The 26,583-nt window shown below is 40.8% G+C and overlaps 1 protein-coding gene across 1 annotated transcript in view; it reads left to right on the top strand.

Annotated features, from left to right (window-relative positions):
* UNC13C (unc-13 homolog C) overlaps positions 1-26,583 on the top strand; it is a 402,367-nt gene that overhangs the window by 347,467 nt on the left and 28,317 nt on the right. The window contains exons 28-30 of the mRNA XM_065411637.1: positions 2,214-2,270; positions 6,645-6,725; positions 18,748-18,895. Coding sequence (XP_065267709.1) covers positions 2,214-2,270; positions 6,645-6,725; positions 18,748-18,895 — 286 coding nt within the window. The remainder of the gene's footprint in view (positions 1-2,213; positions 2,271-6,644; positions 6,726-18,747; positions 18,896-26,583) is intronic.

The following is a 26,583-nucleotide window of genomic DNA, read 5'->3' as shown; positions in this document are numbered from 1 at the left end:
GTTAATCTTGCATTTAATGAGTCTGCTGTCTTTTGTTACAAGTGGATTATTATATTGTTACAGTGTGTCCAGGGACGATGTTCCTGTATATATTGTTTTGTCATTAAAACGGCTAACAACACAGCAAGGGAGCCAAAAAGTAAGAACTGAAGCAATTGCACTCACAGAGCTGCAGATGACATTTATAATATTTATTCAGTTTCAAATGTAAATTATATCTATTAGAACACTATACAGCAGGGACAAGCTCAAATCTCGCACTGATGACATAATTAATCACCACTTTCCAATAGCAACAATTAAAATTTTGTAAACTATTGTGACATACTATAGACAAATCAAAGAAGGGGTTTGTACGTATGCAGTGAAAGTATTATTAAACAAGCCTGCAGTTAAATAATACTGGACCGAAGAGCAGTCCACATTGTGGGTCTGTCCCAGAGCCACTGACCCTGGAAACATCTCAAGTTGGGCAAATTGACATTTTCTGACAAAACTCTGTTACCTCAGAAAATCCTTGACCATATCTAATCACAAACTATATGACGCCAACAAGAGCCTTGTCAATTTCATAGCTGCTTATTGTAACCCTGTAGTCAACTGGGAAACTGACAAAAGTCATGTCACGTTGCTATTTGGTTAAGCTCTGGCGAAAGCTTAGAGTGAAAAGACCTGCCCAGTTCAGGCAGAAGCCAGGAAGAGAGGAGGTGGGGTAAAACCTGAGGACCCTCTTCCTCCTCATCTCCCACCCAATTGTCATGAGGCTTTTGGATGGCAGTTAGGGTCCAGTGAGAGTGTGCACCTTCTCCTTTCCAGGAGCCAGATGAGTGTGGGGGCTTCACATTTATCATCTACTAGCCAGAGGGCAAAATGGACAGGGACAGACCTGGATAGAAGTCCAACTTCAGTGTCCTTCTGAACAGCAGGGTTGGATTGGGCTGGGCCCCAGAACCTCACTGGTTTGAAATACTCCTCACACGCACCTTTAACATTGCCCCCTGACTAGTAGTATATTTTTCAAGCCTTGATTATCAGGTGCATAATAGAAGCAGAGAGATAAAATAGAACATTTATGATCTGTAGTGGTCAAGGGAGGGGGAAATTAGTTACAAAAGAATACTGGACCAGTTTTTAAATATGATCACAGCACAACAAGTGTGTACAGTGCTTCACCATCTGTTAACTTCCAAATATGTAACGTCTATAAAGTGATACACAATATGATGGATAAGGTGCATAGCCACACGCTGGTTTCATTTTTCGCTAATCTTATTTGTAATTAACCAAATTCAATCAACAATAGGATGCTTCAGGGAAGTTCCTTCCCTTTACATAGACATGAATACCACTTCCCTTACAAGCACAGACACGCTGAAACAGAACTTGTTTTACAATGTGCAAAATTTTTCTCTTACCATTCTGGCTGCTAATAAGCAGTGAGAATTTAAGCTGAGTTTATAGATTTGAAAAGTAAAATGCCATTAGTAGGGATACACAGAAACACAAAGACCAGTTTTGAAAATTGAGATCTTCTGTCAAGAAAGGAAAGATTGATGAAAAACTGTTCTATTGTCTCATGTAAGTTGAGCTGATTTCTGTCATTTGGCTTTAGTGGAAGCCAGTCATCTAGAACCACTCCTTGTTAAGCTGCCAAAAACCACTGGTAATTACAGTTCTTGGGGTAATTGTGCTGCAACAAATGTTTACAGTGCATTGTAGTAGGATTCCAAGCAGATGGTTGTTTAACATAAAGGGGTAGCATAATCCGTCTACATCTTGTCAGGATTTGATTATTACAAAATATTGTTTTGTCTACATATATGCTGTTCAAATATATTTCAACACAATGTTTCTGGTTCAATATAGGGATGCTTGGACTTTATCCAGCCCTCTTTACACAAGTGAATATTTCATAGAAGTCAATAGGAGTTGTGTTTCTCAGGTTTTGCAGGATTGGGACCACTGTACTGTATATTTCCAAATATTTTGCTTTGTCAACTTCATCAAAATATGACTTAATTGGAATTGAAGGTTTTATTTAACTTTTGATCTGCAGAATACTGAAGATAACCAATGTGATAAAGGGCTTTTCTAAAAAAAAAAAGGGGGGGGGCAGCCATTTAACAATAGTAATGATGTTGAGATAAAAAGCAAAAGCTCTGTAGTAATGTTGAAAATTCTGTATCTTCAGTTTCAATTTTGTTTGTTTATAGGGGCCCCAGATGATATTTAGTGCTGCTAAAGATCTTGGACAATTGTCGAAGCTGAAGGTAACGTAGGTTAAAATGAATCTACATATGTCCAACTGTAAGGAAAGGGTGGATAAATTGTATGCTTACCCTCTTCTCCTCACTCGTGCTTACTGTCATAACAGGCCCATTGAAGTCAATGGGGCAGCTTGTGTGAGTAACTGCTCAGCAAAATGAGTAATGGTTTCACAGTCTGTATCTGAATATGCACTGCACTGATCACTAGTTGCTGTCAGGAAAATATTCCTCCAAGCTCCATATTGCACAAGTGACCAGGTGTAATATGGGTATTTTAAACCTTCTCCTGAAGCATTTAGCATTGGCCTCTGTCAGTGCAGCATTGGCCTGAGGTTACAGGGCTACATGGATCTATTCCAGCATGGCAATTCATACTGTGTGTTCCTGTGTATCATACCACAGATCTTCATTGTAACTGTCTATTTTATTAACATTAAATTATCCTACTCCGTGGTTTGCTGCAGAATTAGCTTTAATAGAAATTGTGGACCATTACATCTGGCTTCCTCCTGGGACCAGCTTTAGGGAAAATAAAAATAGTACATGACCACTTGTAAATTTGTCCTGCTCGTTGTCTACAAAGAATATAATGGTATGTTCTGTGCTTACTTTCTTCTACATTAAAATTCTAGAGCACTCTGTTTCCATAGGCAGTAACTGGTGTTGTGTCTTCATGGTTCATTTCTAGTAGAAAATAGTGTCACAGCAGTGAACCCTATAGTTTTAGTCTCACTTGTATTTATATTACCCTCTGCACAATATATAATGTACCCAACATTCTTTGCTATTACTCCTGCTCAGGTACAAACAGAACAAAAATTGCCCTGTAGTAGTTATTAAACAGAGGCTGTCACAGCAGCTGCGATGCTGCATCCCAACATAAACATGCAAAGCAATATAAATTGACTTTTTTTTAAAACACAAGGTCAAATTGTGATTCTGCTCCCTGCAAGGATGCACAAGGGGCCAAGGACACAAGACACCCCTTTCCCACCTCTTGTGCTTCTGTGAATATGACTTGGGAGTTCAATCACTACTCCTTCACAGTGATCCCATGGATACAAGGTGCCTGATACGAGCATCATGGCCCACATACACCTCTATGCTGGCCTCTAAATCTGTCCAACTCAAAGAATATGAGAATGGCCATACTGGGTCAAACCAATGGTCTATCTAGCCCAGTATCCTCCAACAGTGGCTGGTGCCAGATGCTTCAGAGGGAATGAACAGAACAGGGTAATTATAGAGTGATTCGTCTCCTGTTCTCCAGACCCAGCTTCTGGTAGTCAGAAGTTTAGGGACACCCACATCTTAGGATTGCATCCCTGACCATCTTGGCTAATAGCTATTCATGGAACCTATTCTCCATGAATTTATCTAATTCTTTTTTGAACCCAGTTATAGTTTTGGCCTTCATACCATCTCCTGGCAACAAGTTCCACATGTTAAATAAATAAATAAAGATATCCCATCTCCTAGAACTGGAAGGGACCTTGAAAGGTCATCGAGTCCAGCCCCCTGCCTTCACTAGCAGGACCAAGTACTGATTTTTGCCCCAGATCCCTAAGTGGCCCCCTCAAGGATTGAACTCACAACCCTGGACTTAGCAGGCCAATGCTCAAACCACTGAGCTATCCCTCCCCCCGCATGTTGAGTGTGTGTTGTGTGAAAAAGCACTTTCTTTGTTTTAAACCTGCTGCCTAATAATTTCATTGAGTTTGAGTGTTATGAGAAGGAGTAAATAACACTTCCTTATTCACTTTCTCCACCCTATTCATGATTTTATAGACCTCTATCATAGCCCCCCTTAGTTGTCTTTTTTTTTTTAAGCTGAACAGTCCCAGTCTTTTTAATCACTCCTTCATATGGAAGCTATTCCATACCCCTAATCATTTTTGTTGCTCTTCTCTGTATTTTTTCCAATTCTAACGTATCTTTTTTTGAGAAGGGAGTGACCAGAGTTCCACACAGCATTCAAGATGTGGGCATACCATCCATGGATTTATATAGTGGTACTACAATATTTTCTGTCAGCTTTTTTGACTGCCGCTACATATTGAGCAGCTGTTTACAGAGGACTGTCCACAATCATTCCAAGATCTCTTTCTTGAGTGATAACAGCTAGTTTAGACCCCATCATTTTCTTTGTATAGTTGGGATTATGTTTTCCAATGTGCATCATTTTGCATTTATGACCATTGAATTTCATCTGCCATTTTGTTGCCCAGTGACCCAGTTTTTTTAGATCTCTTTGTAACTCTTCACAGGCAGATTTGGACTTAACTATGTTGATTAATTTTGTATCAGCTGCAAACTTTGCCACGTCACTGTTTCCCCCTTTTCCAGATCATTTATGAATATGTTGAACAGAAGTGGTCCCAGTACAGACCCTTGGGGTACCTGCCTCACTGTGTGCTGCCTGGCTGAAGCACTGTCCCTCCTCACCCCCATAGTACTTCTTGGGGGACAAAGGGACTGAGTGACTTATGAGTAGAGCTGGTCGAAACTCTGAATTTCCTTTTTGTGGGAAAATTTTGATAATTGTTTTTGTTCTGATTGTAAATGAAAACAAATATTTTCAAAATTTCCTGCAAAATGGAAATTCTGAAAAATGTAAGTTTTTTTGGAAAATTCTAATTTTGAATTTTATTTTATAGGGTTTTTCATTTTTATATGTTTTAATGTTTATGTTATTTCATGATCTGTCAGCCGGAGCAGTGCATAATAGTTGATGTTCTATTATTACTGTATTTTAAAAATGACTAAGGGCAGCTGCTACTTTAGTTCTGATTGAAACATCTTTTTTAGATCAAAGTGTCTCCTGCTGTGTTGCAATGAAACAGTTTGACACTGTGATTTTAAAAATAAAATTAGCCTATTTCAACTATATTGTTATATTATGGCATGTCAGTAAAAGTAGTGCATATTATGATTACTGACATGTCATAAACAATATAATTTAAAAAAGAAAAAAGATCAAATTCAAAATTTAATTGAGAATCTAAAACTAAATTTCAAAATTTTCTGAAATAGATTTTTTTCTTATGGGAATTTTGTCAAAATTGACATCGTTTTATTAAATATTTCAGTTTTGACAATAATGGCATTTTTCATTAAAAAAAATTCAACCAGTTCTAGCAGTGAACACTTTCAAAGGGATTTGTGTCCCTAAGTCATTTTGGTCAGTTGGGGAAATCCCAGTCAAAAGACATAACCTAGCCCTTACTGTACTGCCACAGATTCCATCCATGAGCACAAATCAGTGTGTTACATTAGCAAATTACCCTACCATACCTAAAAACTTTGGCTAGACTCTTCATTTTTTACATGATTTTACATTTGTTTTATTGATGTTCTCCAGCTCTGTACCAACTTGCCATGGTATGGTATCATTCTTGGGCACAGAAACAGTCTCTTATCAGAGAAGTTAAAGCAGAGATAAAAGAACAGAAATGTAGCACTGAACCCATTCTTTGTATTCTCAATATGCAGGTAAATCTTCCTCTTCCAGAGGAATTCAGTGTAAAATTATTGATTCTTTACACATTCAGCTGCCTCCAGGATTAGTACGTGTAAAATGACAATGAGCTCTTACAGCCGGGCCAGCTGCAGTACAAATAAAACATCTTTCTATGTGGGATAAAGTAAAAGAGCAGACTTTTGCCAATGGTTTCCAAAAGGTTGATTGTTTTTCCTCTCTACACCAATTTTGAACAGCTTAAGAAAGAAGAGTTTTCTGTTACTCAACTGTGTAGAACATGAAATGCTAACATGAAAAAAAAGCTTCTGAGTTTGGTTTTTATGCCCGTCAGTTTCCAGCCAATAGCAATACTGGCATTTGAGTTTTGAAGAAATGTGGCAATTTGTGTTTCTTTGAATAACAGCCCAATCTGATACAGCAATTAAAATACAGCCGAAGTATATAATGAGCTGTTGATTTCACAAAATATTTTTCAGGAATACAAAACCCTTTTTTCCTTTATTTAACTTTCCTTCCAATCAGACTTTTGTTTATGTTTGGGCTTCTGCCAAACACCAATTAACAGTCAAATTTCATTAGTGAAACATGCAATTTTAATGGCATCCACAAGTATTCATCACAATTTATAATGTTTAATCAATTTTCTTTACAGAACAGAGAAACAACTTGTCTTTTCAAAATAATTGGAAAACACTTTACAGATACCCTAGCATTAAATTTCAGTTTTTCTTTTCAATTCTCATTTTCAACAAACAATGGAATGGCTTTGGGCTGTAGTTTATTTTAAAAGAAAGAGTCGAAGGGTGAGTGCATCCTTGCCAAATGTAGATGTTTTTTAAAAAGGCAAGAGAAGCAGCAAGACCTTATAACAGCTGCAATATTAACATGTTTTTCAGGACCATGTCACTCGAGAGGAAACTAGAAGTTTGACATTGAGGCAATGTGCAATAATGGAGGTAGCACTAGCTACAATTAAGGTACAGCTGTATATGTCCTGTATGCATATATTGTGTGTCTGAATGAGCAAATATATGATTGAAGTGTTTGCAGTATGAGCTAGATTCGAGCTGGCTCTGTGTGGGTGTACAGTGGTCTGGCGTAGATGTACAAGGGTCATAAAGATCTTTGCCCTTCTGTCACAATGTGTTTGGGGAGCACAGACATCATGCAAGGTGGTGCTAGGCTCCCCAAGGTGGGCTGAACACAAAGCTATGGTCCTCAGGTCCCTCTCCCCTCTCCGAGGAGGTGGCCAACTGTAGGCAGAGAATGCACTGCATCCATTCAAGCGGTAGCCAAGGTTTAGCTCTTTATTATCCTCCCCTGGTGGCCTAGAGTTAGTCTGGCTGAGTCAAATAGGTTGAGCTCTCCCTGTGCTGTAGCATGGCCCATCTATCTTCCTCAAAGCCAGGTTGGACCTCACAGGCACAGTCTACCCACAGTCCTGCAAATATAGATGAGAAAGGAAAACACTTCACAGCCTGTTGGAAGTCAAGGCATTTTTCTATTGTACAACGTACTATTTTATCCACAAATGTCCAATTAAATTTGTCTCTCTACTTTTGTATTCACCCTCTAATTAACTGCCACCTGTACATAATTGGATTTCTTTCAAGGATGCCTTTTAATTATTCTATACAGTGGCCCCTTTTCAGTGAAACCAATCACATCTGTCAGGCAGCTGTTAAGAACACAACTGAATCAATTAATTTTGTGCGTGTCCACAATCTACAAGATAATTACTTTAGAAAAATCTGACTGTTACAGTAAATGCTTTACAAGTGGAGTTTTTTAGGGTAACCAAAATATTGTGCACAAAAAAGCTATTTTTCCTGTAGAAAGATTCTATCCAATCCCTTCATTTTAGCTATTACAATATTAACAGAAGTAGAAATTATTTCATTGGTATACCATTTTAGTATACCTTCCAGAAGAGGGTCTCAGAATGCTTTACAAACATTAAAGACCCCCCTGCCCAAGTAGAAACTAGTATTGTTATCCAGGGGTGAAAGTAACATTAAGCACTTACCGGTACGGGGACCCAGCTCTGGGCCCCTGGAAGGGGCGGGGCCTCGGGCAGAAGGGGTGGGGCTGGGGTCAGCCTCCCCCAGCCAGCCCATCCATGCTGCTTGGCCCGTGCAGCCTTGGGCTGCAACGGTGATTTAAAGGGCCCAGGGCTCCAGCCGCTGCCACCGTAGCAGCAGCAGCGGCCGGGAGCCCCGGGGCAGCTGCCCCTTCCCTCTCCCCCGTCGGCGGCCCGGGGAGGGGGGGCAAAAGGGGCAATGATGTTAAAGCGCTGCCGCGGAGGCGCTTTAACATCGGCTGCGTACGGGCTGGTACCGGCGGCCACTTCTTATCGGTACGCCATACTGGCCCATACCAGCTTACTTTCACCCCTGTTGTTATCTTTATTTTACAAACAGGTAAATATTAGTGTAACTGAGTTAACTGCTGGATTAAAATGTGGTTGTGGTCAGAAAAGAGACTATTCTATGTAAAATGGCAGTGTATTTCTCAACAGCTCTGACCTCTATGTGAATATTTGCTGACTTGCGTCACAAAAATCTTGTTGGCCAAGCAAAGCAAGGCCTTACACTCAACTTGATGGTATTTCTGTCTGTCCGTATCAGGAGTCAGCAACCTTTGGCACGCGGCTCGCCAGGGTAAGCACCCTGACAGGCCGGGCCAGTTTGCTTACCTGCCGTGTCCGCAGGTTCGGCCAATCGCAGCTCCCACTGGCTGCGGTTCACTGTCCCAGGCCAATGGGGGCGGCGGGAAGCGGCAGCCACCACATCCCTCAGCCCGCGCCATTTCCTGCCACCGCGGCCAGTGGGAGCCGCAATAGGCCGAACCCGCAGACGTGGCAGGTAAACAAACCGGCCCAGCCCACCAGGGTGCTTACCCTGGCGAGCCGCATGCCAAAGGTTGCCAACCCCTGGTCAGTATATAATGTGATAATGTTTGAATGCCATATCCAGTCAATTTGAACGTTAAGGAAATGTTCTAGGTATCAAGGTGTCGAACCCTATTGATTTTTGTGAACATCAGAAAAATAGAAGGTAGAAATGGAGGACACAAAGAGCTCTGGCATCTGGTTAACAACTCCAGCAGCTTTAGCTACCTCTGCATCTGTCAGTAGATCAAAAAAAGTTGATGAAAGCTATTAATACCTTCCAACATAACAATACCCCCATCTCAGGTCTGCCTATCATCCTAATACAGTTTTAAATTATGGCACTGAATGATTCCCAGATAGAAAGAAATGAAATAAAAATGGTTAGGGGAACAGATGGAAGCCCCCTGGTCTGGGAGACAATGGTAAGCAGGGAAGAGAACAGTGGGGAGAAACAGAGCCCCGGCACGTGGTAGAGGGGGCACACAGCTACCCTGGCATGGATGAGAGAATTGCAGGGAGTCTGTGAAATAGCGGCAGGTAGGAAAGTGATGCAGAGGGAATGGAGGAATACATAGTGCCTCTAGTGTGTGCAATGAGCTCAGCCTACAGAAGCAATGAAGTGTGTGACCCTCTAGTATTACTCTTCCTTCTGTTACCCTCCCAGAGCTAACAGAGCTATAAGGCAGTGAACCTGTTTGTGTTCTTGCCCTTGTATCACTGGCATAATTATTAACTAAGTGATCACTCCAGAATCTTGATTATTGAAGATGTCAGAGTCCAAAAGAAGCCAGCTTGGCTTTTCATTTGAGTTTTCAGAGTTGGCAGTTAGAGAAAACATCTTGTAAATTAAGCACATTTGATCTGAGAGTGACTGAGACACAATAATCTTTGAACCCCATGATGCCACTTTTCAAGTCAATTCAGAGTACAGCTGCAGTTTAATTATTCTCTACTGCAGTGTTTCCCAAACTTGGGACGCCGCTTGTGTAGGGAAAGCCCCTGGCGGGCTGGGCCGGTTTGTTTACCTGCCCCGTCCGCAGGTCCGGCCGATCGCGGCTCCCACTGGCCGCGGTTCGCTGCTCCAGGCCAATGGAAGCTGCTAGAAGCGGCGGCCAGTACGTCCCTCGGCCCGCGCCGCTTCCAGCAGCTCCCATTGGTCTGGAGCAGCGAACTGCAGTCAGTGGGAGCCGCGATTGGCCGGACCTGCGGACGCAGCAGGTAAACAAACCGCCCCGGCCCGCCAGGGGCTTTCCCTACACAAGCGGCATCCCAAGTTTGGGAAACACTGCTCTACTGCATGAAAATTAATTGTTCGATTCCAGTTTTTAAAAAGAGAATCTAGATAACTTACCAATGCCCTAAGTGATTTTCCACATTCATAGCCAATACTCTTGACTCTGTTAACCTGATTTTTAGAGGGTTGTATATTATTACAGACTCGCCAATGATCTGACCAGAAGATAATCAGGTTCTTGTCCTGAAATCAGGCACTGCACAAGACAGAAGTAAGGCTGCCTTTAAGGACCCCTTCACAAGCACTGGTGTAGGGAGTGTGCCTGGGGGTAAGAGGGAACAGCATGTTATGGAGATTCTTGGTGGCTCTGAACAGGAAGGCAGCCCTAACTTAGACAGGCCCTGGGTCCAGTCTAAATTACACCAGCCCTGTGAACAGCCAAAGATTGGGAGGGCACAAAGCTGCCTTAAAGCCACCTTTCCACCTGGGCTGCGAATACTAAGAGGCACAACACAGAATCTTATCCATTGTATCATTCTCTTGTGTGTCTTTAACCAAGCCCAGTATTCAGATATTATTAGATATAAAGTGGGACAACGTGAAAAGTCCCTTCTCTTGTGAGAAAATTGAAATGACAGTAAAGCACTTAAATGCAGCTGAATCCCTAGGGGAGGATGGTTTGAGAACTGTTAGCCTTGATAGTGAAGTTTGTTTTCTTAGAAGCTGAGAAAAGGCGGCACACCTCATCTCAACAGAGCTGTGATTTGATTTTCTTAGTGGTCTAGGAATGTACTAGCATGTCTGAACTATCAACCATACCCTACATCACTTTTAAATGCAGAAGTAAATAGCTGTACCACGATCTTAGCGCAGAGATGACATTAGCCACTTTTATACAATCCTCCTAGGTAGGTTTGTGAAAGGAAGGAAGTCACTGGAAACATTCGGACTTTATTATATATAGCACAGAGCACTCATGACTCACACCTCCCTATTGTCACCATGGGCCAGATTCTCAATGGTGCAGGTTGTCAAGCTCCACTGAAGTCCATTTACACCAGCTGAGGCTTTGCCCCTAAATCTCTGGATGCAGAGAAGACCTGTAGGAGGATGGACTGGCTATATCTATTTTATATACTAAATGGTTTAACGAAGAAGAGATATTGAGGACCAGTGTATTCGTCTTGTTTAACAAAGTAACATCTCACCTCTTTGCACATGGAAGAGGTGCCAGACAATGCTGCCCATTGTCATCTATATTGTTTATAATGGATTTGGAACCTCTTGTGGAAGCAATCACAAAATATTTGGAGCGTTCTAGCATTGTAGCAAGAGGAGTACTACAAAAGGCTGTGGGGATAATATCATTTTAATGCTAAGTAACCCAGTGGTACCCTTAGCTCACTTGATGAAAGTCATTAATGACATTTCAAAGATCCTGGGACCTATAATAAATTGGCAGAACCTGTGAAGTTCTTCCCTTTGTATGAATTCTGCCCCAATGTCCTGCTAATTCAATGGAACTTGCAGTAACTATCAAAAGTTAAGAAGTATTAATCCAGTATTCATTTGCAAGCTTATTTCATAAACTGGAGTAAAATAATGGTCTTGTTGCATGATCATTTGTCAGATGTTACTGAACTAGCATGGCACCATAAGTTACCCACTGAGTTAAAACTGTATTTGCGACATGATTTTTCTCAGTCAACAGAATCACAAAGTCTTTTCCAAAATAGAATGCAATTGCCCCAGGATTGTGCCAAGAGATTTGTCAATAGAAGATAGAAAAGCTCCTGTGTCCCACTTTTAAACATAACATGGCAGAAATTGCTTAATGAAGACACCTAATTTATAAGATGAATGACAAAAACGAAGAATTTCAGGTGACATGGGGGAATATATACCTTATATAAAGGCAAACAAGTGCAAGTGAGAGGAACATGAGATTGCTGATGCAATTTCAGGGGAGGAGAGGGTGTTAGCATAGAAGACCTTGGCTTTCGTTGTTTTTTTCCTGTTTGCCTATGTTTGTTGGGTTTTGTTGATATTGTCATGTGTGGATTTATATAACTTTAAAACCAATATGGGTATTTTTTATACAGACCATTCCAACACTCCCATTTGTTATTGATTCTTTTTAGAGCTAAAAAATGAATTCACCAAACCACCTGCAATTATCATTTAATATATTATATTTGTGTTAACACTTGGAAGAACATCACACTGAAAAATGACCATTCATCTTAAATATAGCATATTATCACTCTCCATATAGTGTATTGTCTGTAGCAACCTTGACAGATATGTTTAGTATTAGGAAAAATGGCTCTCCTGGCTCAATTAAACTGTATAGTTCTTTATTATTCATATTTATGCCTTCCTCACACAGAATGAGAATCAGGTTTGCATTCCAAACACTTATGTTATGGAAATAAAGATGGGCTTCCAGATGTTCATGCCAGCCAGGGGAAATGCTTTGCTGGACATACAGCTTGTGGTTTATATGAGCCAGTGAAGCCCTGTTCATCCCTAGCAGAGACTGATGGCCAGCTCCAGATTGTTTTAGCACCATATCATTTACTGTCTCTAAAAATAATGTAGCATAGAGAGAAACATTTTTAAAAGCCTACCTTGGGAATATTATAAGAAAATCAGTTTCAATAAGCCATTGGAACCAGGTTGGAAAATCTATTCACTGCTAAACCTTATTCTGCTCTAGCTTTTGGTCCTCCCAAGCAACATAAAAAATGTAGGCAATCTACAACACTATCAGACAAGATTTATTCATGTTTGGGGGCGGGGGGGTGTTGAGGGCATTTAGTGAAGATCAGTTTAATCAGAATGTACTCTGGATTCTATGTCAATATGAAACTTCACTTCATAGGCTATTTCAAATCAACTTTGTCTCCTATAAAAATGGAAAGCCAAACAGCAACTGCAATTTAGGAGTTTAGATCCTAGAATAGGACTTCTGTAAAGTCTGCAGCAGGTAAAAAATAACTGCTGTACCTCCCAAAGCCAGGAAACAGTTCTGGGAGTCAAAGTCTAAGTTATTGTCTCAGTTCTGCCCCTGGCTTGTTGTGTGAGCTAGGACAAATCTTGTAACCTCTCACTGCCACAGTTTCTGCCTCTGTAAAGCAGGTTTTTTACACTTTACACATGGGTGCTGTGAGGCTTCATTAGTTGAGAGACTAGTTCTTTTGTTGTGATAGGATAGCTTTGTGCTACTCCAGTGCAACAAAGCTGCCCTAAAGTTAGCATAGCCAGCCCTTGGAGGATTGGCCCTGCATAAGGGGATCCTCAGAGGGAGTATAACCATTGTTGTGGCCCCCTACACCAAACTGCTTCCTGCAGCTGAGGTAAGAGGTGGCCAGGAAAGCCCTCTGTACTGGAATTGCTTTCCAAAGGGATGAACCATTTTAAGTGCAACAACTGTATATCTATTTCCCAACACATCTTCTATCTAAAACCTTTTTATAAATGATTGTCTCCAGCGCTACCTTCATCATCCCTTTTCTATTATGTTCTTTTCCTCACATGACTCAGTTTTCCCAAGTTTTGTTCTCCTTCTCCTTCCCACCACACCCCAAATAACTTTTCTCTAACTGCAGTTTTACAACAGATCTCTTTTCCTGTATGTGTATTTCCATTCCAGTACCCTGTGAATTGTTTTTTATAATGTCTCTTGTAGCCCTCTTCTTGCTCGCTCCCCTTTCTGTGATTAATATACTTTGTGAAAGGGAAAATTGGTAATTTTTCTTGTAAAGGTCTAGGAAAAGAGATGTCCCATATATTAGCTACTTTGTTACATTTTGCTGCACGTCTGCTTTCTAAATGCAAACCTAGCATTTACAGGCAAAAATGCACGTTCAGAATCACAGGCCTGGGCTAGGGTTCTTTCTAGGAATGCTTTTGTTTGCTTTTTACTTAAACTAAGTTTCAGTGCTGTGCTTTAGCAACTAGGATAAGAAGAGTGGGTGATTTTGGTATGAAGAAATATCATTAGCAATTTTTAGGGCTCATTGATAAGTTGATTAAAAGGTGTAATGGAAACATACATACACTTTAAAACGTCCCAGACAAGGGAAGTTGAGAAGTGTGCCACTAACTAATTCATTGGGAATTCACATGATTACACACTTCCATTGAATTCTTGAGAAAATTAGGGTAATGGAGGCAGCATTACTCCATTGCTGCTGGGTACAGCATGGGTGTACAGCTGTTAGTGAAATGCGTGGTGCCTGTTGACTTTTAAAGCAGATTCATAAGGTAGACAGTACCACACTATTCCATGAAAGAAACAACAAGGAAACCAGGCCTGTTATTCCCAGAGACCATCTGTGAGAATTGCCAGCCAGGGCCCCTGGCCACTCCACTCTTCTGTTTACCCCCACATTCAACATGGAATGATACATGTAGCTCCAGCTGTGTCCTTTCATGCTGATTCTTTGAACATGGCCAAGTACAAGCAAGCTCTGCTTTTTGATCTCAGCAAGAAAATTTTCTGAGTAATTGCCAAACTTCACCTGCAACACTAACTTGAAACTACTGCCCTGTTGTAAAAAGGAGCTTAAATGATCAAAGCACATATAAAGCAACTTTTCCATTGACCTTAAGCCTCAGCAGATGTGTGGATGAAGTGGTAGCTAACATGCTGCTGTTTGCATATCTATTTTGCCACAGATAGTTACTACAGATTTTGCTGAGCCATATAAACTAGAACACAGCAATGGGTTGTATCCCTCAACCAACACTACCGCCCGGGTGTCGAGAGGATGTATTCTCTGTTGGTTAACTCTAGATCTATATCCAAGAGGGCACATGTTGTCTCAAGCTGCCTTCAAGTAGCCCCAATATCCTCCTAAACACTCATTTCTTCTTTGTTTTCCTTCTAATTAACTGTTGCATGAGAGATAATTATCTATGTGGACCTTGATTCCTAGAACTTGAAGGAATGCAAAAAGCTTCTGCAAATTGGTGTTGATGTTGTACAGCATTTACATCTCTTCTCCATGGATGATGTTGGAAACCACCCTCAGTTACTCTGCAAATCATTGTCCTGGGTTACACTTAGGAGACAGCTCCTTGTTTGGTGGCCTTCTTCACCTCTAGAAAAGTGGTTCTCAACCAGGGGGTTTTCCAGGGGGTATATTAACTCAGCTAGGTATTTGCCTAGTTTTACAAGAGGCTCCATAAGCACTGGTGAAGTCAGTACAAACTAAAATTTCATACAATGGCTTGTTTATACCACTCTATATACTGAAATATTTATATTCCAATTGATTAATTTTATTATATGGTATAAATAAGAAAGTAAGCAATATTTCAGTAATACTGTGCTGCGACACTCTTGTATTTTTGTCTGATTTTGTAAGCAAGTAGTTTTTAAGTGAGATTAAACTTGGGGTATGCAAAACAAATCAGACTCCTGAAAGGGGTACAGTAATATGTAAAGGTTGAAAGCCACTGCTCTAGAACATCCACCCATCCCGATCTTTGTGAAGCTATCAGAAGAACCCTTGGGGATGAGAATGATTAGTAGAGGTATCACAGAGGGCCTTCAGTATTGGTGATATGTGCAAGGAGGAGAGAATCCTGCTTCAATTTTCAAGCCCAGGCTTTTTGGAATTAAAGCAAGGATGGCAATTGGGAAAGAAAATCTTTTTACTTGCAAATGGTATTTTTGATATAGACTCATGGTGGTTTAAGATTGAGCCTTTAGGCACAGTCCTGCATAGAGGTGGCACGAAGCTGCACCACCCCAGGAGGAGAATCAGAAAAGAACTGTGACTCAACGTCACAATTCATCCTCTGTCCCTGTCTTTTGAGCTGGAAGTGATAGTAAGTTATTTCCCCTTTTTTGGGATGCAGCTTACTCTACTTTAGGGGGAATTTATGCTGTGCTCATCCCCTTCTCCCCCCATCCCCTCTTTCCATATCCCAGATGTAATGGATAGCCCTAACACTGTACATGGGAGTGGGGTTTTACTTCCCTGCATGGCCACATTAGGGCTGGTCACAATCTAGCCTTAAGAGACAAAAATAATGAGGAGTCCTTGTGGCACCTTAGAGGCTAACAAATTTATTTGGGCATAAGCTTTTGTGGGCTAAAACCCACTTCATCATATGCATGGAGTGGACAATACAGTAAGCAGGTAAAAAAATACAGCACATGAAATGATGGGAGTTACCTTACCAAGTGGGGAGTCAGTGCTAATGAGGCCAATTCAAATAGGGTGGATGTAGCCTATTCCTAACAGTTGACAAAAAGGTGTGAGTATCAACAGAGGGAAAATAACTTTTTGTAGTGACCCAACCACTCTCAGTCTGTATTCAGGCCTAATTTGATGGTGTCAAGTTTGCAAATTAATTCCAGTTCTGCAGTTTCTCATTGAAGTCTGTTTTTGAAGATTTTTTTGTTGAAGAATGGCCACTTTAAAGTCTATTATTGAGTGTCCAGGGAGACTGAAGTGCTCTCCTACTGGTTTTTTAATGTTACAATTCTTGATGTCTAATTTGTGTCCATTTATTCTTTTGCGTAGAGACTGTCCGGTTTGGCCAATGTACATGGCAGAGGGGCATTGCTGGCACGTGATGGCATATATCACATTGGTAGATGTGCAGGTGAATGAGCCCCTGATGGTGTGGCTGATGTGGCTAGGTCCTATGATGGTGTCCCTTGAACAGATATGCGGACAGAGTTGGCAACGGGGTTTGTTGCAGGGATAGGTTCCTGGGTGAGTGTTTTTGTTGTGTGGTGTGTAGTTGCTGGTGAGTATTTGCTTCAGGTTGGGGGGCTGTCTGTAAGCAAGGACTGGCCTGTCTCCCAAGATCTGTGAGAGTGATGGATCGTCCTTCAGGATAGGTTGTAGATCCTTGATGATGCACTGGAGAGGTTTTAATTGGGGGCTGAACATGACAGCTAATGGCGTTCTGTTACTTTCTTTGTTGGGCCTGTCCTGTAGTGGGTGACTTCTCGGTACCTTTCTGGTGCTGTCAATCTGTTTTTTCACTTCCCCAGTGGGTACTGTAGTTATAAGAATGCTTGATAGAGATCCTGTAGGTGTTTGTCTCTGTCTGAGGGATTGGAACAAATGCGGTTATATCTTAGGGCTTGGCTATAAACAATGGATCGTGTGATGTGGTCTGGGTGAAAGCTGGAGGCATGTAAGTAAGTATAGCGGTCAGTAGGTTTCTGCTATAGGGTGGTGTTTATGTGACTATCGCTTATTTGCACTGTCGTGTCCAGGAAGTGGATCTCTTGTGTGGACTGGTCTAGGCTGAGGTTGATGGTGGGGTGGAAATTGTTGAAATCCTGGTGGAATTCCTCAAGGGCCTTCTTCCCATGGATCCAGATGATGAAGATGTCATCAATGTAGCGCAAGTAGAGGAGGAGCACTAGGGAACGAGAGCTGAGGAAGTGTTGTTCTAAGTCATCCATAAAATGTTGGCATACTATGGGGCCATGCAGGTACCCATAGCATTGCTGCTGACTTGAAGGTATAAATTGTCCCCAAATCTGAAATAGTTGTGGGTGAGGACAAAGTCACAAAGTTCAGCCACCAGGTTTGCCGTGACATTTTCAGGGATACTGTTCCTGATAGCTTGTAGTCCATCTTTGTCTGGAATTTTGGTATAGAGACAATAAACATGGAAACTCACAATGCCAATTTTACAGAGTAGAATAAGACTGGAGGACTAGAAAGCAATCCTAATCCCTCACTGAAGCTCTAGCTAGTCTTTAAATTTGTCACCATATCCAATCCAAGGATTCCCACCATAAATTACACCTTTCTGCCAAACAGTGTCTTAGTACTACATGTCACGGAGTCCCTGGGCGATGCTCTGGAACTGCTCCCCACAGTCAGGACTCTGGGGAGCCTCCTCTCTCAGAGCAGACTGTCTTCAGGGCAAGAAGCTCACATGGCTTCACCTTCCTGGGTCTGACCTTGGAGCATTCAGCATCCTCTGCCCCTCCATGCGCTTCCCACAGCGAGTCCGCCCAGGCGGGGTCCTGGGGAAGCCACAGGGTCCTGCACCCCCACTTTGCAGTCAGACGTGACTCTTAGCCAGCCAGTAAAACAGAGGTTTATTAGATGACAGGAACATAGTCTAAAACAGAGCTTGTAGGTACAGAGAACAGGACCCCTCAGCCAGGTCCATTTTGAGGGGGCAGCAAGCCAGACAACCCCGTCTGCACTCACTCCCTGTCCCCAGCCAGCTCCAAACTGAAACTCTCCAGCCCCTCTTCTCTGGCCCCTGTCTCTTTCCCGGGCCAGGAGATCACCTGATCTCTTTGTTCTCGAACACCTTTAGCTATCACCTTGCAGGAGGGAAGGGCCCTGGCCATTAGTTACCAGGAGACAGAGTGTTGGCCATTTATGCACACTGGCCTTTATCCCACCACCTAGAGACTTAAGAAATGCATAGGGGAAACTGAGGCACCCCTACAGTATTCAGAGGAAACATTAAGAACAGTCCCACTTCGTCACACTATACTTGGACAGATTTCTACCACACCAAGCATGCTGTCAAAAGAAATTTGTTTCTGTAGTTGCACTGTAAACCCTAGTTTTGAGATGGCTGTAACTACATGAACAGAAAAACCCCACACATTTAACTACTTTTGAGTCATATACATTTTAAGAGGGATTAAAATAACACTTAAGTGTTTTGTTTGGGAGGGGGGAACCACACAAAAACTATAATGTGGACAATAACAACTATTCCCAAAAATACAAATTGTAAATTTTAAGCACTGCATTAATCAGTTTTATTTTAGATATTGCTATATAAACATCAGGTCTAACCTAGAGATTTTTATCAGATAATTTACTTCTCTCAATGCCTTACTTATGTTTTTCTTTTTTAGCAATACTTTCATGCTGGAGGAAATGGGCTGAAAAAGAATTTCTTGGAGAAGAGCCCAGATCTACAGTCTCTGAGATATGCTCTTAGCCTTTATACACAAACTACTGATGCCTTGATAAAGAAATTTATAGCAACTCAGACTTCTCAAAGTAAGTGACTTGTTCATTGGGGCTGGAAATGTAGCAAAGATGATTTTAACATTTTAAATGCATATTTTGCTATCGACAGATGCCAATTATAACTGTCAAAACATATTATGAAGTTTTAATGATTATGGTCTTGAGGCAGCATTTCATGTTAAGTATATCTTACTCGCCAAACGGTCCAATTGATTTCAGTTTGACTACTCAGAGTAAAGCACTGTTCCATGCAAATAACGCTGGCAGAGTCTGCCCATGTTAATATAAGCCATGTTAATGCAATGGTAATAAAAATTCAATCTCAACAATAAGTAAACCCAGGTGGATAATAGAGTCTATGCTACATACATATCTACCTAGGCAAACAATACAAGGAGCTGTATACACTCAAGTGTGTGAGATTACACTATGGGCCAGGTCCTCAGCTGGTATACATCAGCAAGTCAGTGCAGCTGAGCTCATTTACACTAGCTGAAGCTCTGACCCTAAAGCTATGCATACACACTGACAAAGCTAGGTATTCAGCCTTTACTCGTGTGGGAAAGTGCTTACTCACATGCATAGTCCTATTGAAATCAGTCTCATCAATGATGTCTGCGGCTCACTACAAGAATTGCAAGGTGGCTAAAGAACTGGCTAAAGAGAAGGCACCTTCTGGTCTCCTTGCAGGGAAGAGGGTGTTATGAGTTATATGGTAGAAATGCTGTAACCCTGCACTGGAAATTACAAGGTTTCCAGCCATCAGAGGGGTATGGTTTTGGAATAGCCTCCCAGTAAGAGTTGTAGGAGCAAACAACTTAATTAGCTTTCAGAGAGAGCTGGAGAAACTTGTAGGTGCAATTGGATGATGGGGTTGCTTGTGATGGGGGGTGGGGCTCACTTTCAGTGTGTCTTATGTTCCTGAAAGCTCATGCTTCAGGGCATCAGCCAGCCCCCTGCAGGGGTCGGGCAGGGATTTCCCGTTATGTATCCTGGAGGGGATGGTCTCTTTCCTCTGAAGCATCAGAGATGGCCATGGCTAGGGATTGAACACAGGATAGGGAAGGGACAGTGCTCTGAGATCAGAGCCGGCTCTGGGTTTTTTGCCGCCCTAAGCAAAAAGAAAAAAAAAAAAACTTCCGGGAGCGCAACTGCTGAAGCAAAAAAAAAGGTGTCTGGAATGCCACCCCTGAAATTGTGCCGCCCCAAGCACGTGCTTGGTTTGCTGGTGCCTAGAGCCGGCCCTGTCTGAGATGGCACCAGGTGCTTGGCTGGCTGGTTCTTGCTCACATGCTCAAGGTTTAACTGATTGCCCTGTGTGAGGTCTGGGAGGAATTTTCTGCCAGGTCCGACTGGCAGTGACTTTGGAGGGGGGTTGCCTTCCTCTGCAATGGGTGAATGAGGTCAGTTGCCGGGATATCTATTTCACTTAATTTCCCTTCCATTGCAGGGGCCACAGGCAGTCGTGCACCTCAGTTTTCCCTCATCTCTGTCTGTGGCACGTAATAGTCTAGTCTTCTTTGGGCTGTAATACTTTGGTTTAATTTTGGTGGTTGGGTTTAATGTGCAGATGCTGGAGGCCTGTGATATATAGGAAGTCGAACAACATCATCTGGTGGTCCCTTCTGGCCTTAAGCTCTATGAGTGCTCACCAGCAGGAGTAAGGGCTACACAACTTAGCCCATAGTGTATACCATTACTGGGGGGAGGGACCCACTATGTCATATTTTGGCAGCTATAGAGATTCACAACACAAAGAGCTAAAGATTATTGACTGTAAATACCTCTCAAATAGGATATGCTACATACTATTTTCTTTGTACCTGAGAATAATGAAGTGTGGCTCTTGCACATAACCTAGTGATTTCACAGTCTGACATACATGCTGACTTTTCCATAAAGTGCACACTTCAGCCCTGACTGGAAGTACCCTAATATCACCGTTCCTGGCCTCCCCAGAGAAGAGCACTCAAAAGGGATCTACCACCATTTGCAAGAGGCCTCAACCAAAACCTTGAACCTGGGCAATTTCAGACCCTGAGGTAAAGAGCATGGGCAGGGCTTGCCTCTGGCTTTGGCTCAAATGGGCTCCCATTGAAAACAATGGGAGTTTGTGATTGACTTACATAGGAGCAGGGCAAGGCTTACACATGGTTCCCCATTTTTATGTAGGTTTTTCTGCCACATCCAGCACCTGTAATAGCTGGGTGGCTTTCAGAGTGAAAGGCATTTTTTCTTTCCCTTGTGATGATTTTTAACCATGACAAGCTAAAATCATGTCAGATCATTTTTAAACATCTCCATATGACCATGTCAAATCTCTAATATTGACAGTCAAATTAAAGCAGAGAACAGCATAAGAGTTTATGAGCTAGGTTACACTGCTCTAGCACTTTGTTTTACACTGCTACAGGAGTATAAAGTGACCTTAGTGTAAATGAGAATCAGTCCTTCTATGTTTAAGGTATGGTTCTATCCAGTGAAGAGTAACAAGTATTTGAGAGGACATTTTCAAACAATGAAAGGGCTCCACATGAGTTCCTGCTACTTTCAAAGGCTGCTATCACCTATTAGGAATTGACAATCCATTGTTCTGAAAGCTGTAAAACATACATTAAAATTCCATACTACAAAGTTACTTCTGCATACTGAAAATCGGTGCTAGATTTCACCAAATGTGAGGGGCCTTTTAAAAATGGTTCTGTCCATCACTTACTGTCTTTGAGTGGAAATACAATTTGCTGATCTATAATTATTATCTTGCTCCATCTCATGAGGGTGAGAACAGTTTTAATTGAACATTAACCTGGAAAGTAATTACTTTTACTTTTGAAGTGCAATTTGTTACTTACAATTTAAAAACCTGGCACGCAACATGAATTTTGCAGCTTGCTCTCAAGATTCATTGTAAGGAATGATTTTCTGAGCAGCTACTCCATTACATTAAGGGTCTTCATTAATAATTCATGCATCAGAAAAATGCTTAAAACTCTAATATATAAGGAAAATATTTTTCCCCCTCATAAGATAATACAATATAGATTTAGGCAGAAGATGAGTAATTACTAATTCTAACATAACTTTGTTTTTCCCTAAGTTATAACGAAAATGTGCATAAGAGAGAAAATTACACAGGTTGTATTTATTAAATAAAGATCATTTACCATTTTCAAGCCACAAACCTGAAGGGCCTGATTTTCATTAACAGAAGCTTGAGGTCTGTGTGCATTGCTGTGCACACATTAGTGTGCCTGTAGTTGCACACTTTTGTTAGCATAAGTACCACCAGGGGATAAGGGCTAGGGAAATATATCTCCTAATGTTTTACTGTTGATGTTCCACTTACTTATGAAAGCAAGGACTCATTTATTCTCATTCCTGGTCTCTCCCAACTGTGGCTGTGCTATTGGCATGCAGTTATAATGAATGTTTATGCAAATCAAGAATTTGCATTCAGAAATAATTAGATAACTAACCAATTAGGGTAATGCATGTGCAAATGAAGACAAATGCGCACACAAATTGTATGAGCAATAGGGTTCTACTTTTTTAAATATCAATCTCCGGTTTTATATTTTATGCTCTATATTATTTTCTTTACTAATAAATGAATGAGCAGCTACTTGTAAATTTAGTGATAACATCAATTGTTTTTACTGAAATTGATTTGTCTTTTTTAAGCTCACTCTTGTTGATGAAATCTAGTTTTCCCTTATAAAATTTGAGAAGTACCCGTTTAGTAAATTTTATTACTTTGGTCATTCTTACTTAAAGTGACAATGTAGGTTCCAAATACAGTAAAAAAAAAATCCACATTAAAAAGCAATTGGTTGTGTCTAATCTTTTGCAAAATCATTTTCAATGGAGCAGATCAACCTCTGCAAACTTTTTCATACTAAAAGTTACAAATTGTCCAAACACACAGTAAGAATGCAGAATAGTTTTTTCAGGATTACATTTCAAGTATATAGAGACGAAAAGACTTATAAAATTACTCATATTTGCAAAATATACACAGATTTTATAAAAAATCTTAAACTTAACATGATTTTACTGTACACACCAATTCTTTTAAGATGTTCAATGAGAAACCTGAGCTACCTGTGAATTCTAAATATTGATAGAGATGAGAAGCAACTCAGGTTCAAAGCAGCTTAAGCAAAACTCTGCTTCCTATCTAATGTTGGTGGATGTCTCAATAACAGAACCTTATATTTTATCTGTTTTCTCTTGGCTGTTGTCTGCAAATAGATTATAAAATTCACTCATTTGGTCTTTATTTGAAATTATTTGCAAATTTCTTCAGCAAATGAGTCCTGGTCTTCAAATTGTTCAAGCTACAATTTGCAAAGTAACTTATGAGCCTGAGCCAAAGCTTAATGGAAGAGAGCAAAGGTCTCTATTTTCTTCATTATTACTCTCAGAAATACCTTATTACATAGCTGCACTCCTGATCGTGACATTATAATCATGTCATCCAGTCAGCATGACTGAGGCAGCCACATCACTTGCAAAACATGTGCTTTCAGGGACAGCAGTGCCACCTGACTGCTATTCAGTGGATAGGTCAAATAGTGCTAATACTCATCCCTGGTTCTACCTCCATGTTTGAGGGAAGTTGAGTGTACAAATTAGAGATTGGAAGTCCTCTCTTCCCATGATCATTAAGTTTCAGACCCTATTTAAATTCTGGATCTCACTTCCCTCTGTTCAACGCTTAATCCTTGACACCAATGCCTAATCAACCCCTTTTCCAGCTTCAGACTTCCAGACCCCTCCTTGTAGCAGATCTCCAGAGTGTCTCCAAAGCATGTTCCTCTCTCCTTCCCTGACACAGGAGAGTAAAGCTTTTGAGCCAAGATCCTCAGGTGCTGCAGAAGTTCCGTGGACGGAGAGGGGCACTGCAGAGAAAATTCTTCATCTATATTGAGTGATGTTCCGCTCCCCATGCCCAGATCTGCTTATAGAGCCTGGGCTGAAGGAGTATTTTGCCCTTAGTCTTCTCATTTTTTTGTTTTAATGTTGGTTTATATACAAACTGCATGTTTGTTAGTCAGATGCTGTCACTGTTTACAATGACCAGGTCAGACAGCAGTGAAATCCTCCTTCTACTGGGAGAAATAAAGGTGCAGACTTGGTAATGGGTTTTGGCATTTCATTGTTAGATTAACTCAACACATTAGAGAGAAGGAGTTACAGACACTGCAGCCAGCATTCCCCCCCCCCCCCATCTCTAGTAACAGCGCAGCACGTCTACAGTTTCCTCTAGAGACCTTGCAGAGTCAAAATGAGTGAGACAAGGGCAAAGAAGGCTGGCACCATGTACTCGTTTGCCATTTAGATAAATAGTAAAATGAAGGGCTCTCAAAGCTGTACAAGCTGTTGTTTCATAGGTACAATCCGTTTAAATGTCATTTTAATTAAAAAACAATTGCACACAGCCAGACCATACATATCTTTTCTTCCCTGTTTCTTCATTTTAAAAGGCTTAGCCCTTACCTACATGAACATGTTATCCTGCTGTAACTCTACTAGCTAAGTGACTGTGGTACAGTCCCCACAGCATGGATGCAGATCCACCATCTTGGGTAAAACATGGCAAGGGGCATTTGGCTCACGCTAATTACCCCATGCACAGATCCTGTTGACTTCAGCAGGAGCAATATCTGCTTGTCTAAGGTCAGAGCACGGCCCACTTAATATGCACTATGTAACATCAGAGAAAAAATTATCACAAAACTAAAAATGAATAATAATCAGGCATGTTTTTTAGGACCCAACAGTTTAAGGGGAAATTCTGCCCATAATTTTTACCATAATTAGTCTGGAATGATGCTGGAGGAACTGAAGGCAGAATTTTGTTCTATTTACATTTTGCTTACATTTAATAATACCCACATCAGAAAGATTTATTTTTTCCAGTTCATTGATGCCTATTGTATCAGTGTTGAATAGTGGTGATTTCCTGAATCAGGGCCTTAATTTTGCCCCCTTCTGTAGACCATTAACAGAGTCTAGATTGTGTAATGAAACCAAGTGAAAGTTACAGAGGTAACCTTAATTCTAGCAGTTCCTAACTTTCTGAGTACTTAACTTAATGTGAGGCAACCTTAACATTTTAATAGGTTTTTTGTGTAATAACTATGTAAAGGCTAATCTGTTTTGTGATTTATTTGAAATAACAATCAAGGAAAAAATGTAATTGAGTACAGGCACTTTAAAAGTAAATTACTACAGAGTCAAGATAGATAAAGTTATTAAACTGTACCATAAATTTATGATGGATTTTCTACTTCAAGGCTCTGCAGCATACCAGGATTGTTTTCCCAACAGACAAGTGCTTAAGCAATAATTAAATGACTGAATGATGTGCATAAACCAGCTGTATTTTTAAACAATGGCCAATTTTATGTGTTTTACAATTTTACCGCTAAAATGGTGGTGGATACTGTAAGTGCAGTTCTTTGGTTCAATAGGCATATTGATAAGTCTGCAAGCCCAGCAGTGTAAGTGAATGATAAGCCAAGAATCCTGGCTGCAATATCATACTGTAACTAGTGGACAGGATCAAAATGTGCACACAATTTACATGCCACACTCATCATGAACACTAGCTTTAATATTTTTTTCTGTTTCATACAAGGGGACAGGGAAGTTCTTTTGTTTGACCACGCCACTGTTACTGTCCCAGCTTTGCCTCTTTTTCCACCTGCTTGGAAGTTGAATGCTATTGGAGTTGTCATTTCTGCTTTAAAATATGTAGGAAAATATCCAGCCTATGTTTATGTGCTGATAAGGGCAAAGGTGCCTTTTTTTGGCCACTCAGCATTACAAATACTGGGATTTTATTTCGAGTAGAAAACTTACAAGCATTTAAGCTGTTTATTTTAACCCACACATTTAAAACTAGTTGAGCAATATTCGCTTTTGCAAAAAAAAAAAAAAAAAAAATTGAACTTCATTCTGGTAATTAATTGTTTGAGACATGTAAAGTCACTTTCACTGGTAGTAAGCAACACCCTGGAATTTTACAGACAAGTAATTATAAGCTGATAATGAAAGTTAGTTTTACTTTTTGTGCCAGGCTCAAATTCAACACTTAACCTGATGTTTGTTACTTTACATTTCCATACAGCAGCACATAGGAATATAATTCCTCTGGAACACAAGCCTCTCTTTCTCTTTAGTCAACCATCTATTAGAGTTCAAAGCTGTTAGCAGCTGTAATACTGCTGTCAAACAGGTTGAAGCAGGCTGATTGTAGCATTCTTTAGCAATGTAAATTCATCTAGAAAAAAACCTAACATTTGAAAAATCTTGAATGTGGTTTAGAAATCCAGATTTGTAAGGCCAGAGTGACCACAGCCTTGCATCTTGTGTAGCCATTTCCATTTGTGCAAATAGGGTGTAAAACACTGCCAAATCAGAATCCTGTAGTATATTGCAATCCCTTTACCAAAGTGCAAATCCATGGAAATTAAGACCCCCTGTAGTCACAAAGGTCCCAATTTTGTTCCCTTTTCTTTTGTCTTGAGTAGGAAAAGTGGGCAAGTTTAGGTTGGTTTAGGTTTAATATATTTAACACCAAAAGTGGGCAAGTTTAGGTTTAATATATTTAACGCCATTATAAATGCTGGAGGCAAAGCGGGGTTTGGGGTGGAGGCTGACAGCTCGCAACCCCCCATGTAATAACCGACCCCCGGTTTGAGAACCCCTGA

Source organism: Emys orbicularis, chromosome 10 (genome assembly GCF_028017835.1).
Source record: "Emys orbicularis isolate rEmyOrb1 chromosome 10, rEmyOrb1.hap1, whole genome shotgun sequence".
In the NCBI taxonomy this organism is placed as follows: Eukaryota; Metazoa; Chordata; order Testudines; family Emydidae; genus Emys; species Emys orbicularis.
Note: the sequence above shows the minus strand (reverse complement) of the source record. Positions and strands in the feature narration are given on the sequence as shown.